At 43.4% G+C, this 18472-nt stretch overlaps 1 protein-coding gene and 1 long non-coding RNA gene across 3 annotated transcripts in view; both read left to right on the forward strand.

Annotated features, from left to right (window-relative positions):
- The first annotated feature begins 1338 nt into the window (after positions 1–1338).
- TECR (trans-2,3-enoyl-CoA reductase) overlaps positions 1339–18472 on the forward strand; it is a 31440-nt gene continuing 14306 nt past the window's right edge. Inside the window, exons 1-2 of one of the 2 annotated variants that reach the window (XM_083597618.1) lie at positions 1339–1524; positions 16938–16988. In XM_083597618.1, the coding sequence (XP_083453744.1) occupies positions 1510–1524; positions 16938–16988 (66 nt within the window). In that variant the 5' untranslated portion in view covers positions 1339–1509. Of the gene's footprint in view, positions 1525–16811; positions 16989–18472 lie in introns of those variants that run through there. The other variant, XM_083597617.1, reaches the window with a different exon arrangement.
- On the forward strand, positions 1539–4381 carry LOC310755217. Its single transcript, XR_014544230.1, has 3 exons — positions 1539–1802; positions 2104–2204; positions 2236–4381. It is a non-coding gene; the product is annotated as an uncharacterized lncRNA (long non-coding RNA).

Here is an 18472-nt window from a genome sequence, read left to right on the forward strand (position 1 = left end):
AGTTTGCCTATGTCTGCCATAAAGGAATGCCATCCAACATTTTGCCAATAAAAATAGGGACGTCCTAAGGAAAAGTGAGGGACGCGGGTGCCGCTGTGGGTTAAACCACAGAGCCTAGGACTTGCCGATCAGAAGGTCAGCGGTTTGAATCCCCGCGATGGAGTGAGCTCCCGTTGCTCAGTCCCTGCTCCTGCCAACCTAGTAGTTCGAAAGCACGTCAAAGTGCAAGTAGATAAATAGGAACCACTCCGGCGGGAAGGTAAACGGTGTTTCTGTGCGCTGCTCTGGTTCGCCAGAAGCAGCTTAGTCATGCTGGCCACATGACCCAGAAGCTGTACGCCGGCTCCCTCAGCCAATAAAGCGAGATGAGCGTCGCAACCCCAGAGTTGGTCACAACTGGACCTAATGGTCAGAGGTCCTTTTACCTTTACCTTTAAGGAAAAGTGGGACATTCTGGGATCGAATCAGAAACCGGGATGGCTTGGAGCTGCTGCATAAAAGTATTTCTAATGAACACTTGCTTTCCTCCAGAGGGAGCAACAGCCAGAATGCTGGTTTGCTTCTCCCTCTTCCTCTCCTGCTCCAGAGGTAGGATCTGAACCAATGTACAGTGGTACCTTGGGTTAAGAACTTAATTCATTCCGGAGGTCCATTCTTAACCTGAAACTGTTCTTTACCTGAGGTAACACTTTAGCTAATGGGGCTTCCCACTGCCGCCGCGTGATTTCTGTTCTCATCCTGAAGCAAAGTTCTTAACCCAAGGTAATATTTCTGGGTTAGAGGAGTCTGTAACCTGAAGCGTCTGCAAGCTGAAGCATCTGTAACCCGAGGTACCACTGTATTCAGGTAACCAGAAAGGAAATTAAGACAAAACACCAGGAAGAACTTTCTGACGGTAAGAGCTGTTTGACAGTGGAACAGGCTCTCTTGGAAGCTGGTGGACTCTCCTTCCTTGGGGTTTTTTAAGCAGAGGTTGGATGGCAATCTCGCATGTATTATGCAGTTGAGAGTCTTGCATTGCAGGGATTGGACTTGATAACCCTCAGGATCCCTTCCAACTGTACAATTCTATGATTCTATGATCTCCGAGTTCCACTGAGTTCAGCAAGGCTTACTCCTATGCCAGGCTTTCCGCAGCTCAGCCTATCACTTACAGCAGTACAGTAGTCGCAAAAGATTTATTGCATTTCTATGGCCTATTGTGATTGGCTCATGTCTCACCCACCGCCCCCTCGTCGAATTTTGTAACAGCTTCAGTAGCCTGCCACTCTTATCACCCTGCCCGTTGATTGGCTCGGTTGCTGTCACGCGCCACGTGTTTCCATAGGGACGCTTGGGGCGGGTATGTAGGCGGGTGGGGCCGTCCTAATCCCCTGATTGGTTGGGCACCTGAGCCCGAATCCCTGTGATTCGCTGTCCTGATCCTCGTGCCGCGCCCCTTTTCAATGAGGTTAGGGTGTCACGTGAAGAGAAAGGGTGCCAGGCTGTGGCAGCGCCGAGTGCGGAGCTATGAAGTACTATGAGGTGAGGGAGACGAACGGAGGCCGGGAAGGGGAAGCGGTTGCGCCCCGGTGGCCGCCCTCTTGCCCCGTGGGAAATTCTGCCCCTTGCGCTCTGACCTGAGGGGAGGTTGGTGGGTACGACGCACGCGTGGGACTGTGGCTCGCGGGGGGCGCATGCGCGGGGGCGCGCGAAGGAAGGCACGCATGTGCGTACATCGAATGGGTCCACAGTAGGATGGGCGCGCGTTGGCTATAGGAGAGCAGGAAGGGGATAAGCTTTCTCATTTAATCGGCTCCAGCGTAGGGCAGTCCTTTGGTGGCACGTACTTTGCACCATTTCTATGCAGGACGTGCAGCCTTAAGCCTCCCAAACTGCTGGCGTGCCTAAGAGGGAGTTCTGTGACACCTGCAAGTTTTCATAGGACGCCAGCCTCAGTTGCTCCAGTTAAATTATATAAAGTACTGCCTTTATTATTTATTATTACGATGGTCTTTTTCGTGGGTGTTTCCTTGCATGCTTGCATGCTTATTGCAGTACTTAATTCTTTCACACTTGACGTAATGACTCCTGTCTCATTTTTCTTGTTCTTAAAATATGAAGTGGCTAAGTGCTGCTGTTGAGATATATTCCAAGCCATTGTTTCTCTTAGGTGAGATGTATTTCGATAACCATACTGCCATTAGAATTTTAGATAAGTGGTGGTTTTCTGCACATATACTCTTACCATCTCAGGTTTTCTGCACATATACTCTTATCATAATAATAAAAAATCCTCGGCTCCGAGATGTTCCAGGAAGAAGCTCAGTGAGTGGTCGTAGAGGAAGGATGTTTAAAATGCAATAACCATCATTAGAAATGTTCCCTCATTCTTGAAATTGCAACATGTGCCTCTTAGTATAGTGATGTATAAATTTTGTTTAGATCATTTCAGATAAAGATGCTTTTTTCACATGATACTGCTACTTTATTATGCTGTTCTTTGGCACACAATGTATTTTTGATTGCTCAAGAGAACCTGGTTCAACCCCATCTTATTCTCATTGTGCAAGTCTGCCTTGATGTGATAATGTTCTGGCTTGTCTAGCAGTATTATGGGTTGCAAAACTTCTTCACCTTCACAAGATTTTATTTAAATGGGTATGGTGTACTGATGCAAGCATGGAATACTGTATAATAACTGAAACTTAATAAAGTCTCTTGAAAATGTGAACAGTGTAACTTGGTTTGCTAAGTGAGTGAATGTGCAAAGCACTTTTCTATCCATCAGTATGAATGTGGATCCTCCTGGCTGGCTTTTTTTTTCTTTTTAGACAGGTGTCTATGTGGGATTTACCAATAAGTCTGGCTTCTTTGTACTGCCACTGTGTGATTTCTAATAATCCTATAGAGAGTGGAATGTGTATGGTGCAGTTTATGAGTTACTGTAGTCCATTGAACATCTCAGTTCAGGATTGCTCAAGGGCTTTTATGTTTCATCCTGAAAGTGGGAAGTATGTGCACCTGCAAGGTGCCTGAATAACTTGCTGCTTTTATATGTTAGGACTTACCCACACTTCCTCTTGTCCCACTGCTTTCCTCCAGGGAAAACCACTCTTTAGTTCTCAATTGGAGCAAACAGTAATTCAGTTTTTTTCTGGATTGATGTTTGCTCCATTTTAGAGCTAAAGAGCAGATTTTCTGTGGGAAAGGAGCATGGGAAGGCAGAGATGCTCAGACCTGTGCCTAGAAAGCACTGGTCAAGAGGAAAACTGCTCGGACCTATGCTTTCTAAGCACAGGACAAATGGAAGTGTGAACGAGCCCTTTAATCAATAAGTCTCTAATTTTGTAAGATAAATTGGAATATTCAGAAAGCTGTTCAAACAGAACTGGCACCTGGTAGTTAGAAATAGGACTTTCTGAGACAAATTTTAAACTATGCTTGATGCATGAATTTGAGGTATCTTCCATGGTGCTGATTGTTCTCTCTTCTTGAAGATTGGCTGTTGAGCAAGTGAGACCATAGGTCTGTTTCCAGCCAGAAAATTACTGTAGTTGTCTGTTTCCCAACATCCTTATCAGAAACACCTGCAATTCATGCTTCAGGCACAGTGTGTGGGATGCATTGAAGTTCTGCCCTTTGATCCTACATGCATCTGCACAGTGGTGTAATGTATTGAGACACCAGAAAAAAAGAGTAAACTTAGTTGTACAAAGAGCAGGGTTATGTTTTTTCTTTACTGCACTTAGTACTAATGGCTGAAAAGTTCTGCAGGTTCTGTTAGGAGGCCAACTAACTGTCCAGCATATAAACATATAATAATCACTTTGTGTATCTTCACTGTTCAACAGTGTAAGCCCTCCTAGGGCATGAAATGTCCACCCTGGAGCTGGGTAGAAAAAAACTGGCTTTGATTACAGTTTTCTGTTATTCAGAGATACATCAGACCAGTTGTCTATGTACTTTAATTTTGTACAGTATTAGCTAATGGAGTTATGAGTGGAGTTGAGCCAGTTCATGGAGGTAGAGGAGGGGAATTGCCAGCAGGGCTTTTGACTTGGTATTAGGGTCCCTTGTTAATCTGACCTGACCTGGAAGACATTTAGGCCCATGTACTTCATTGTTTTGACTGCTAGCAATCCGGTAACTGTGTCCTAGTGGTTTTTAAATTGCGTTCTGGGAAATTCTGAGTTTCCTTGGACTCTTATGAGGTTATTAGTGAAAAGATCCATAGACGAGATTTCCTGAAATACAGTTAACCGACCACTACTATTCTTCCCATACATCATGTAAACATGAAATAATACTGTGTTCGTAGGTTGTTCTTGTTTTGTGGTAATGGCAACACCCAACCAGCTTAGTGACCAAATGAACCAAGTGTATACCAAGTAGAACCCTAGAACACACCTCAGAGTCCTTTGTAGCATATTGGAGTTCCATGGCCAATACGTAGGGGTCCCTTGGCAGACATATCTGTATAGAAAGGCTTCCCTGAAGGTAGAAGATCTGAATACGATTAGTCTAAGAGAATTAAAGTCTTATCTGCAGAATAAGTTTGAAGTGGAGCGTTTGTCGTTTTGTGTTTATATTGTTCTGAGACCATGATAACATGTCTGAGTTCCTGCCTAGGAGACAGTGCATTTTTTTAAAAAAATATTTAGGTGCTTTCAGATTTTTTTTAAAAAACAAACATGATGTAGAGACTTACATGATTTCTTTTTTAACCGTTCTGAGCATTTGTAACTTGAAAGTAACTGAAGCTTCTAAGGCAAGAGAGCAAATGTTCTGCTGCAATCTGGAGAATGACCTGAGCAGCTAAGTCTGTCTCTTCGCCATGAGGTCAGAGAAGCCTTTGCACCTGTTCTGTAAATGGATATATGCCTAGCAGTGCAGCACTTACTAAGATTGGCTATATGTACTGCCTGCCCAACCAGCTCAGCAGTTAATCAGATATACTGTATGGTGAATGGTCTTGTCTGGGAAGTGAGCAGGAGAATGTTTAATCTCGTTCTAATATATTGATGTGGAATAGAGGAACACCCCTCCCCAGGACAAACTTGGGATATGTTTTTTTTTCTAAATAGACAAATGGGCTCAGCCCTCCTGTCTCTAGTTAACAGCATGAACAGATCTAGTTACATCATGCAGGGGAGATAAGTTCAAGCATTTGTGTCTACATTATGATTCTATTCCTGCTGTCAGTTTAAAGTTGAGCCTTTCATAATTAAAATACAAATCTGATTCAACCTGCTTTATTGAAAGGGAAGGCTTGCCTAGGGTGTTACACATGGCATTGAATAAGATATTATGTAAGTTGTATATGACACCCATTTGTTACCTTTTAAGAAAGTGGAATGGGGAAAGGATTCAAGGTCTGTTTCAGGCTGGAATATGTAGGAAGCTGTATGCTTGTCTCCTTAGACTTTGGGTCTAGGCAGTGTACTTGTGTATGCCTGATATTAAATACATTGTCCAATTAACAACCGCTTGCATTTTTTCTAAGCCAACTTAACTACCACTGCTTAGTCTTCAATTACAGCTCCTTAATATTTATGCAAAACTTTTTAAAAGCTGTCAATTCAGAGACTGGAATCTTGATAAAGGATCTTTGTTGCACATGCAAAATAAATTCCTCCTACAATATTAAGGTAAAGAAGACCAAGAGCTGTTTGCATTGGAGGCAGCTTGGGACCCTCATACACAAGGTCCAGCCAAGGGCCTATCTCTTGCTTTTTGATTTGTACAGGTTGGGTGGGACATTATGAGATTTGCAGGCAAACAGAGCTGGATTATTAGGCTGATGAGGGGGGATTAAGTGTCTCAGCTAACTGGAGCTACACACATCATGTACACTGAATAGGTCAGGATGGGGAAGCTGCTACCCTCCAGATGTTGGATCTAACTTCCTTCAGTTGCAGGCAACTTGGTCAATGGCCAGGAATGATCAGTTATAGTCCTACAGCATCTAGAGAGTCACAGGTTCCAAATCCCTGATACAGGATGTTTTAAGTTAGGCTGTGACTAGAATACAAATAGACCTGCTTCTCAATGATCTAGAATTCCTATGTTAACAGTTACAGCATATAACTAATCTGTGCTAAGCGATGCTGGGTATGTACTCTGGCTTAAGTCCCTTGCTGGACTTAGTACAACATTCTTTACAAGATTTCCAGCAATCAGAAAGCTTTAAGTAGTTCACCAGAAATGCGTAAGCAGATCATGGTGTAACTCCTGCTCATCCCTGGCCCACTGGATTTCTGTTTCTGATCCATTAGCTACCTACCTTCCTTCCTTTCAAGATGTTCCCTTCCAACTCTATGATTCTTATGTTTTTTACCAAGGACAACCCATCTTTTGGATATGTCTGACCAGCTTTGAAAACTTGGGAGAGGAGTTTCTACAGGTAACCTGTGCAACTTTTCCTTCCTTGGAGGTGGAAGGATAAGTTCTCTGAGTGGGTTGGTGAAGTTAGGAGCATACTTCGTTTGCATTTGAAAGATAACAATCCTACATCTTGCAGCAACCTGCAGATTCTTAGGATAGTGTTTGCAGCAATAATGGCATATTAATTCTGCATTTCAATGGGTAGGTTAGCTTTTCCTCAGATTTCTGAGAGTTGAGGCACACTCTTTTTCTGAACTGAAATGGGTGGAAACCCTAACTCCTGCATCTGAAAAGATTGGATAGAATGGGGTCAGCCCAGAATAGTGACTTGTACAGAGTTGCCACAACTGACCTCCTTTGAAGGCAGGTAATTCTAACATACATCCGTGTATCGGGTATGATGACATAATTAGATCACTTCTGGTCCAGTCAGCACAGAACTGCCCTTGTATGAGGCTCACTGAAAAAGTGGTCAGGGCCTCATGAGAGCTTTGAATGACTTAATTGATTTCATTAGTTGTTCTTTCATCTGCGATGCAACATATGTTTTGATAATGACTAGTGTAAAGATCAAACTTTTAATGTACCACACTGGTTGGAGGTAGTATTTGATCCTGCACAGATCAGGGCAGAGATGGGTTGTGCTTTTTCAGTGTTTAGCAGACAGCAGGAGTGGGGAACTTTCGGCCCTCCAGATGTTGGTGAACAACAACTCCCATCAGCCCCAGCAAGCATTGTCAATTGCCATGGATGATGGGAGTTGTGGTTTATCAACATCTGGAGGGCCAAAGGTTCCTCACCCCTGTAATGTAGGAAGGCTGGGAGACTTACACGCCACTTCAAGCTAACAGTTTGTACTCTGTTTATTGGGGCAGAGCTCCCTCCCCACCATACCTGCTGCTGCTGCCACCAGCCCTGCCCACTCTGCCACTGTCATGAGCCCTGCTGGGCAGCAATGATTTCAGGCAAGATTGTGCCAATTTTGGGTGAGAACTCACTAAAATGGATGCGATCCTGCCCCAAATCAGTGCTGCTGGCAGAAGTGGCAGGGCAAGTGTATTCTGCTTCTTTAAAATGTAGGCATAAAAGGTAAAGGTAAATTTACCATACCTGCTGCTGCTGCCACCAGCCCTGCCCGTACGGGCCAGTCGTGTCTGACTCTGGGGTTGCGCGCCCATCTCGCTTAAGAGGCCAGGGGCCAGCGCTGTCCGGAGACACTTCTGGGTCACGTGGCCAGCGTGACGAAGCTGCTCTAGCAAGCCGGCACCAGCGCAGCACACGGAAACGCCGTTTACCTTCCTGCTATAAAGCGGTACCTATTTATCTACTTGCACTTAAGGGTGCTTTCGAACTGCTAGGTGGGCAGGAGCTGGGACCGAAAGACGGGAGCTCACCCCGCCGCGGGGATTCGAACCGCCGACCATGCGATCGGCAAGTCCTAGGTGCTGAGGTTTTACCCACAGCGCCACCCGCGTCCCTAAAATGTAGGCATAGGGAACGTTTAAGACTGAAGTGTTAAGTGAACGTTAATCAAAACTTTTGGATGCTTTTGGAAGTACCGCCTGGGGCGCTTCCGTGGCTCTGCTGTTGAGCCTGAACCATTTTAGTATGGCTTTGTTTTCTGAGCCTGAAAACAGCAACTGTTAGACATTTGAGCAGGAGTGCCCTCCTCTTAGGTGTTTGTGCAAGAGGTTTTAAAATTAATGAGCCTGGCTTTCCCTGAGTGAGATCAAGAGCTTATTGAAGCATTGTCATTTTGGAATCTGAATATGATATAATAATAATAATAATAATAATAATAATAATAATAATAATAATAATTTATTTTTTATACCCCGCCCATCTGGCTGAGCTTCCCCAGCCACTCTGGGCGGCTCCCAATCAAGTGCCAAAAGCAATACAGCATTAAACATTAAAAACTTCCCCAAACAGGGCTGCCTTCAGTTGTCTTTTGATTAATGATGATAGTTTTGATTAAGGTTCACTTTACACTTCAGTCTTAAGAGTTACCTATGCCTACATTTTAAAGAAGCAGAATACAATTCAGTATGCTTTGTTCCAGGTACATTGAATGGGTGTGAATCTCTGGGTCCTCAAAGGTTACCCTATTTGTGTAGAAACTGGTACAGTGGAACCTCAGGTTACAAACACTTCAGGTTACAGACTCCGCTAACCCGGAAGTAGTACCTCGGGTTAAGAACTTTGCCCCAGAATGAGAACAGAAATCGCGCAGCGGCAGCGGGAGGTCCCATTAGCTAAAGTGGTACCTCAGGTTAAGAACTGACCTCCAGAATGAATTAAGTTCATAACCAGGGAGCACTGTACTTTGGAAGTGGTTGGCTTGCACAAGCTGCCATTTGTGTGTATTTTGCAACCTGTTGAGTTTGTGTAGGCATGTTGCAATACACTCAGTTTAAAAGAAAATCCAGGCTTACAATGCCTGAAGCAGTAGGATTAAATCTGGTAGGTCAGAATTGCCCCTTAGCACACATGTGTGGTTAGCACACATTTATTTTTTTCAGCTTCTTCTCCACTCTTCATCTTTTGAGTATTTAATGCTGTTTTATTCAGTACCTCTGTTTGATGTGTTTTGAGTTTTTGGCTGAAATATTTTGTATATGACATGCTCTGCAATGGGTGTTCTTAGCATGATGGTAACTTAACACTGTAAGCCCAAGCAAGGGCGGCTTTTTACATCCACTTGCGGTCATTCCTTAGTCTATTTTAGCTGTTCAGGTTTTATGTGTACACCAGAGGGTGCTCTCAGCTTAGCGTTTTGAGTAGATGTGTGTTAGTTTTGATTTCCTTCCAGGGTTCTCCCTTTTTTTTCTTCAGTTGCTTAGCCTGGTATTCAGCAGCAGCAGCAGCTCCGCTTCAGATGGATGCATTTACATAAACTAAAGAGACAATAGTCCTTAGGCTGTGGTCACTGTGCATTTAAAATGTCTGTCCCACTCTAGTTAATGTAGTTGGGACCTTTGCCAAGTCAGTCAGTGCAACTTTGGTTTGCTTTTTGTTTCATCAGAAATGAAATTGTGCCAGTTTTCTGCATCTGATGACAAAGCTACAAAATGTCTGGTCTAAATGACAGCATTCAGGCCTATGTGGATGTAGAGGTCACACCCATATCATACATGAATAGTCCAGTTGGTAGAACATGAGACTCTTAATCTTGGGGTTGTGGGTTTGAGCCCCATATTGGGTGAAAGATTCTTGAATTGTAGAAGGTTGGGCCAGTTAACTCATGGTCCCTTCCAACTCTACAAGTCTCTGATTCTGCGATTTAAAGCATATTTAAAGCATGTGCCTTCTCCCCAAAAAATCCTGGGGACTGAAGTTTAAGTGGGCTGGGAATTGTAGCTCTGTGAGGAGTAAACTACAGTTCCCAGGATTATTTGGGGGAAGCCATGTGCTTTACATTTATGGAGCAGATGTCAGCCTAGATGCTGTGTGAATGTCTGCTGCTTCAGTATAGGAGCTGCTGCTGCTTTTATTATCGTCCAAGTCTTTGTCCTTTTGAAATGCAGGCAGAAATCTAAAACTTCACCATGAAGGCACTAGTTGGGCTGTGGCAATGCGAGAGCAGGATGCTGGACTATAGATAGTCCTTTTGTTTGATCCAAGAGGGCTCTTTGTGTTCTTAGGCTCATTTCAACTTGCAGCTACTTCTGTATATTCAACTCTTACATCTGCTTCTGTAATAATTCTAAAGCCAGAATTGTGTTGCAGATACCATCACCAGTTAAAACTTTGATCCTCATATGAACCATACTTCTTACTTGGTCTTTTTAAAACTTTAATTATAACTCATTCTAACCAGTGTGTCAAGAGTGGCTAACAAGAGTGGCTATATTACTAGAAGCACAGAGGGTACTGATTTCAATTTTGCTTAACATATGAAGCAAGTACAGTGCTGTGTTTTACATTAAGTCTAAAGCATTCGTTTCTCCCCTCCCTCCAATTTTCTCTCCTATTTGACTTCTGTCCCAGGCCATCCTGCTGTGACTGCGATACCTAAATGAATGGCAGGCACCATCTCACTGCATCTCAATGATGCACCCATCTGAAAGCTGTTAAATATTTCCTAGGCCTTCTTGGCTGTTTGCCCTGCAGCTTACAAGTCTTGAAACTGGGAGGCCACCACTAACTTATTTCCACATCTTCCATTAGTACTTGTCTGTATTGTCACATGTTGACTGCGTTGTTAAGGGAGTTCCATACTTCTCCAGACCATCTTTTCCTTACGGCTCCATTAATAGCAGAATTGTAGCAGTTTGGAATGCTTTCATTGTAAACCTGCCAAGCTGTCAAGATACTTAAATAGATAACTTCATAGGGGTTATTTTTGTAACTGGGTGCATTATAGGAGTAACACAATACTGACATGCCACTCAGGTGTGAAATGTGCATGTGTTGTCTTTTCATGGTGATCAGGAATTTTATGGCTGTATTTCCAGGATAAACTACCTGGGAGATCTGTAATGAGCCTGAAATAGTATCTGCTATATTTTTGGAAAGAGGTTTGCTGGTTTGTTTGTTCTCTGTATATTCAGACACCTCTTGAGAGATTATTCTTGAACATGGCACAAGTGTTTCCGAGTTGGGGCGGCGGTCTTCATCAGTGTTTGGATGCCAGGTGCCATTTTGAATCAAGCTGGCAGACCAAAACATGACTTTGCATTGATGTCACCCAGTTTTTGGCGTGACAGATCCAAACTCACAAATTGCACTATCAATTTAAAAATCACAATCTTTTTTGGTTCCTAAAAATACCTGGGCAGCTCCGGGCACCCCCTGCTAGCAACAAATAAAACAATGAAATATAACAACTATGGGCAGTAATTTTGTATTCTTTGAAACTGAAGTAGACCATGTGGCAAAACTGTATCAATCATTTACCTTGTCTGGCATAAATATAGTGGTACCTCGGTTTCTGAACAGCCCTGTTTACGAACTATTTGGTTTACGAACTCCGCAAAACCAGAAGTAGTGTCCTGGTTTGCGAACTTTACCTCAGTCTAAGAACAGAACTTTACCTCAGTCTAAGAACAGAAGAACAGAATGGTGGAAGGGCACCGGCAGTGGGAGGCCTCATTAGGGAAAGTGTGCCTCTGTTTAAGAACGGTTTTGGTTTAAGAACGGACTTCTGGAACAGATTAAGTTTGTAAACCAAGGTACCACTGTACACCCATTTCTTGTGCCTTAGGAGTCATTAGAAGGGACAGAAACAGCAAGCAAACAGTATGACACACATTGGAGTTGTTAATATTTTCAATCAGTGGGGATTAAGGGATGCAATTACCACATTTTTGCAGTGTCTTCAGTTACACTTGAGGGTGGGAAGGGGGAAACCCCTTAATTTCCCTGCTCTGATTCTCTTCTTGCTCAACTTGGGCAGCTGTGAATGCACATGTACACGTATGAGAGAGATTTCATAGTAGGTGAGCTATGAGTTGACTGCCAGTTGCTCTACTTCATATTGCACCACAGCACAAGTCATTGTTGCTGTGTGTCCAATGAAATGCAGAGCTGGAGATAGCTGCTGACCTTTCTGGGGTGATTTCATTTGCCATGGTCTCTCTACGCCCCTTGCCAGTGAATGTGGCAAGTAGGCTATTTTGCCATACATGGGTTCAATCCATTCCAGAGAGGGAGGTAGTAGACAAATACAGTAATGTATTAAATAGCTTTCAAGTTCTCTGTTACCTTGGGCAAACAGCGCCGCTATATAGCCTCCAAAAGTCATCTTTTAAACCTCTCCCCGTCCTGAAACTTAAAAGTCTATTACATGGTTGTGACTATTCGGGCTCAGAGATTAAGTTTGGTGATCTGTTAATATCTTAACCAGTTAATTCCTGGTGATTTTTCAGGCAAATATAATATGCCTTTTTTCTTGTGAGAAGATTCCTCCCCCCCCCCCCCGAAATATACTTTTCCTCATGCCGAGCTAGAGAACTCTTCAGCCCCAAACAGCCTCTATGGACAGATTTCACATAAGCTTGACAAGTTTGCACATTCAACCCATCCATGGAAGGGATGCTTTAAAGATTATCTTATGTTTTCTGGGATACACACTGATATGAATTAAGTACCAGCCTCTGAGCCACACACTGGGGAAATGCCCTCCCCTACATATGTTACACGCCTGTTCATACATTCATTTTGCTTTCCACTGCATTCTTAATCTCAAGCAATTTATAAAGAATGATCTGAGAGGAGATTTCAGCAAACTCCATCCTTGTTTGCAAAGGCTCTTGCATAAAGCAGTAGTCTGTGGCATAAGCCAACCTGGTTTATACTAGCTGTTCAGATATTGCTTTCCGTTGCCCCCCCATCCCCCCCAGTCCTTAGTTACTTACCAGGGCTTATTCATGTTGGTGGGGTTCTTCTTCCTTCTTTCCTGGTTTGATGGCAATCTGTTTGCTTCCCCATCAGTGGTATCTGGGAGGTCTGCAGTCCTGCTGCATTTGAAGGTTGCAGTGTGTTGCTTTGAAACTTTTCACCATTTCTTTGACATCCTGATTCTTCTCTGGAACACTGCTTCTACTGTGAATAGTCCATCACGACACTGTGCATTCTCCCTGAGCAACTGATTGTTGTTCACAACAGCTTAATATGGTCAGCGTGATCTGTGTGCTGCTTCCCCTGGAAGAAATTCTTTGTTCTAGAAGCTCTGAGCCACGAGAGTGACCATTCCAGGCTCTGAGGCACAGTTCTATTAATACCTCTGTTTGGAACTGGCCCTCACTATCTGTTGAAAGTGCTGAACAGACTCCAAATTCTTGTTGTCCCACTCGAGACAGCTTCTAACTTCACAGAGGCCACGAACTTCTAAACTGAGTAGGAGGCTGGAGGGGATGGCACTTTTGAATCTATCTGTGGAGAATGTAACCTATGGAAAAGTCTACTGTGTTAGGTTTGTAGCTTATCTAGTCCAGAATCTGGCCACCATCGATGACCTGTTCTGGAAGTATAGAATACCACAAGGCACTATTGGTGTATTTTGGTCCCTGGTTATCACCACTTCTAGCTAGTGTTAGAAATTCCCCGGGCACCAGACACATTTTGCATCTGGTATGGTTTCAGTTGCAACCATGTGGAGATCTTTGGATGCCAGGTTGGCAACTGACATCTCCACCCAGCTGGCCCCTCCAGCTCTCTTAAGCAGGTAAGCAGAATAGCTTATTTATTTCATATATATCCCACCTTTTTCTCCAAGGAGTACATGGCTCATCCCCTCCTCCGTTAATCCCTACAACGACCCTGTGAGGTAAGAAGAAGTTGTGACTGGTCCAAGGTCACCCAGTGAGCTTCATGACTGAGTGGAAATTTGAACCCTGATCTCCCAGGTCCTAGTCTGACACTCTAACTACTATACCACACTGTCTTCCAATAGTACTTCTGCTATGGGGTAGCTATATAAATTAAGTTGGTAAATAAATATGGGGGAAACAAAATTTCACTTAGGGAAGGATCTGAAATATTTTCCTTGAAGCATGAATTTGTTTTAATCTGGTTTTAATGTTTTGTAAACCACTTTGAGATTTTTTGCTTTAAAATATAAAGCAGTATTGAAATGAATTGGAAAATAGTAATAATAGCAACAAATCTCACCAGGGGAAAAATGGTGCCTAGACAACCATTGTGGCAACCGCAACTTAGGTTTAAGGTGCCATTTGGTAATTAGCTTATATCTGAGTTTCTATCACTGCTTCTAGTCTGATGAGAAGCAAGATTTTCATAACTAATTTACACAGGGGCCTGTCATGCCATTGGATCACAAATGTGCTTGAACCCACACAATGATACATTGGACACCAGCACACACGGGCTTTTGTGTTCTCTGTGTCTCTTAATGCTATTGCTTTGATAGCACAAAGGCTGGTTTACCTTGACCCAGACATGGGGGTGGGGGTGGGAATGTGAAACTGCATCCTAAGGCTCAGGAGCATCTTCATCAGCTTTCAAATGACACCTTGTTGAGCAGTCCAGTTGTGCATTTTTAATATTTTTAAATATTATGATCTCTGCAGCCTGGTAACCTTCCTAAATTTTGGCTGCAAGAGCAAAGTGGTGAAAACAATATGGGGTAGCCAATATGGTATGCTGCAGAAGTGGGGATCCAGCAACAACCCCCATCAACTCAGCCAGCATAGCCAGCGGTCAGGGATGTTGGGAGTTGTAGCTCTCCTCAAGATCTGGAGAGCATTATGTTGGCTATCCCTGCTATAAGAAAACAGTCTGTTTAATTCAAACATACAGATTACAAGCCAGTTGTGTTCCAGGCTCAATTTAAGGATAGACTGAAATAGGTTTTCACACAACCTGATATGGCAATTGAAGGAAATCAAAGCCTCTTAATTCACTTCTGGTTTTGAAATGTATTATGACAATTCTTCCCAGAATTTAAACTGGGAGAGGATTTGCACTTCTTCATATTCAATAGATACTCTCTGTGTTCTCCGATTATTGTTATGAGATAACTCTGCATCCTCTTGGGCATTGCGTGCCTGACAAAGGAATCACAGAGGGCCTGCCTTGCTATCTGCCATTTGTCCAAGAAGATCTGAGCATCATGGATAGACCTATCCTTCATGAACCTATCACTTTTTAAAAGCCACCTAGATTAGTGTCACTCACATCCCGTGGCAGGAAATTTTATAACTTAACAATGCATGTTGTAAAATGCTACTCTCTTTTGTCTGTGCCTATCAGATTTGTTGAGTGAGACTGAATGTTTGTAATTTGACAGGAAGAAAACCCTTTCTAGCCACAGCATTCATTCCATCACAGCCATACTTTGCTGCCAATTCTCTAAACTTAAAAAATGCTCAAAACAATTTAACCTTAGCAGAAAAGCTCAGAATAATGTTGTTGAAGAGGGAGCTGAAAAAGTTGAATAGTGTTGTAAACATACATGCTTTCAGACCCAGGAACCACTTTTAACCCAAACATGCATTTGGGGACCAGTTTCTTGATATGTTTGCATGATGGTAGTGCTCTTGTTGCACCCACCTTGGATCAGACCACAATCCACTAGTAGGCCTTGGCCCACCAGTTGAAGACAAATGCTTCAGAGTCTTTTGTGCAATTCTATCTCCTTCCTTGGAAGTTTTTAAGCAGAGCCTGGATGGCCATTAGTCATGTAAGATCTAGTTGAGATTCCTACATTGCAGGGAGTTGCAGTAGATGACCTTTGAAGTCCCTTTCAGCTCTACAATTCTGTGATTCTAACAGGTGCATATGTAATAATTTGGGTAAACTTATTTAAAACAGACTCACATTGAATGAGGGTTTTTTGGGGGGGACTCAGGAAATGATGCCTATTTGTGTTGTATTTAGTTAGTTAGTTCAATTCATGAGTCTCCTAGTAAAAAAATATTCTAGGTAACAGGTTTATATGCAGTCTCTTTGAAAAAAAGATCTCACAAGGTGGCTTACAGGTAGTTATGGCAATTAACACAATGAACAGTGAAAATCAGCTATAATGTCAAAACTGTGAAAACTAATGAGAACAACACAGTTTAAAACTGAAGCAACAAGTCAGCAAATACATAAATCAGTTGTAAAAAAAATATTTTGGATTAAAAATAAGTTTTTAAAGTCATGCTTCAAAGAATACAACCAAGTTGTCCTGTTGGCACAAGGACTTCCACCTGTGCAGTGGGACTTTCTTTCCTCTCCCTGTGTGCCCTCCCAATCTCTCTTGGGGATCCTTCCAGAGCTGATTTGGAGTTGGGAGAGGAAGACTCATTGTACAGGTGGATGTCCTTGCAGGAACAGGACGACTTCGTTGGCTACAACCCTTGGAATCCCAGTAGTCACACCCTTTACAATACAGGGGGTCAGAATGCTTGTTATGCATTTATAAACACGAAACATCGCAAATTCCCAAAGATGACAACTCCTGCTAATTATTCTGAGGGGCAGGGCTCATATATGTCTCTAAAGTCAACTTGGACATGGGTCATCTCTTAATAATGATTAGTGCTATAGTGGACTCCCTGTATAAATGAGATGAACTGAGTGGTGCAGTCTTTTTTTTGGGGGGGGGGAGAGAGAGATGTTTTCAAAAACTTCCTGGTATGAGTTGACTGGTCAAAAGGCTGCTTGTGAGGAGTTATATGCTGGACTCAGTTTTATATTTAGCTGGGAATGGTAGCAGTTCAACTCCCAACACTTATCGGCTTACGCCTTGGAACGCATCCTGCAGAACAGACTAGAAGGGAACCCCTTCTAGTGTGTGCTGAGCTGGATCTTACTTGAAGGGCTGAGTCTGGAACTTTAGACTTGACTTTTTTTAAAAATAAAAAGAATACTGGGCAATTAGCGCCTCTTGAGAAACAAGTTTGTTTGCTGACCAGGAGAAGGTCCACATGTAGCTAGGAGAGAAACCTGTGGTGGTGATTCCAGCTCTTGATTGTCCACGCCCCTGAGGATTTCCTGCTGTGTGAAGAGGCATGGACGGGACTTTGATTCATGTTGAGGGGTGTCCACCCCTTCAAAGAAGTTTCAATGAAATAGGAGCCAAGCCACATAAGAAATCTAAAAGGGGTGTTCTTTTTTTTGAGGTGGAGATTCTGGATGCCAAGACCCGGGAAAAGCTGTGCTTCCTGGATAAGGTAAGGTCTCTCTAATTGCTCTCACTGAACTTTATAACTTGATAAATAACTGGGGAAGGCACTGGGATCTCAGGGGGTAAAGCAGGAGTTGCCCCCTTGTTTAATACTAAAATCTACCAAAGGCCTGTATTGCCAGCTAGAGTGTAAATATATATTAAGACAGGAAAACTAACTGGCTGTCCTGTCTTTTGGATGACTTCTGATAACTGTGAGACAGGCAGTAGTTAGCATTGATTGGAGAGGATGATCAATTGGAAGAGGCTTCATGTTTAGATATTTCTCAGAATTGATCCATTAAAATGTTTCCTCTCAACTACGTATGCATCCAAAAAAGAGATAAATGACTGCTGGCATTTCTTTCATTTGTCCACATTTCCCAGTGCATTGAAAAGTAGATGTCCTCTCTTTTCTGCTAGAAAGGATGACTAGAAGTCCCCATTTCTACCTCCCAATTTTAATATTTAACTAGCAGCAGCTAGACTGGTGACTGGGAGTGGCCACTGATACCATATAACACCGGTCCTGAGATATCTGCATTGACTCCTAGTACGTTTCCAAGCACAATTCAAAGTGTTGGTGCTGACCTTTAAAGCCCTAAACAGCCTCGGTCCTGTATACCTGAAGGAGCGTCTCCACCCCCATCATTCAGCCTGGACACTGAGGTCCAGCACCAAGCGCCTTCTGACGGTTCCCTCGCTCTGAGAAGTGAGGTTACAGGGAACCAGGCAGAGGGCCTTCTTGGTAGTGGCACCTGCCCTGTGGAATGCCCTCCCAGCGATAAGCAACTATCTTACTTTTAAAAGACATCTGAAGGCAGCCCTGTTTAGGGACGTTTTTAATGTTTGATGCTGTATTGTGTTTTTAATATCCAGTTGGAAGCCACCCAGAGTGGCTGGAGAAACCCAGCCAGATGGGCAGGGTATAAATAAATGATGATGATGATGATGATGATGATGATGGTGATGAATGTGACATTTATCATTATTATAAATATGTGGTACTTCTGCATGACTTGTGGTCCTGTGGGGCATCCTTCCTCACCTTGAGTCCCCAGATGTTGTTGGGCTACAGCCTCCACCAAGCATGGCCAATAGTCAGGGATGATGGCAGCTGGAGCCCAGCCACTTCTGGGGAGCACAGTTGTGGATGCTTCTCATGGAGGCCTTCAGTGTGACACCCATGGGTGCCCACCCCACCCCCAAATGAATTTTGCTCTCCCTGCTCTGGGAGACATGTGAGTTATGCTCTTCCCAGCTCACCCAAAAAATGTGTGGTGGGGCTGTGAAGAATGCAGTGTATGTGGGGATGGGGGATACTGGAAGAATTGTTCCTGCAAGCCATCCTTCCATGTAAATGGCTTTCCCCCTTGCCTGCCAAACAGCTACCTGGCAGCCAGGCTAGAGGGGAGCATCATTGTTATAGGACATGAGTGAGAGGCCCAGCCACCACCAGATCACACCTCTCCTGGCTCGGGTCACACCCAC

This window comes from Podarcis filfolensis, assembly GCF_964270895.1.
Source record: "Podarcis filfolensis genome assembly, chromosome: 2".
Classification (NCBI taxonomy): domain Eukaryota; kingdom Metazoa; phylum Chordata; class Lepidosauria; order Squamata; family Lacertidae; genus Podarcis; species Podarcis filfolensis.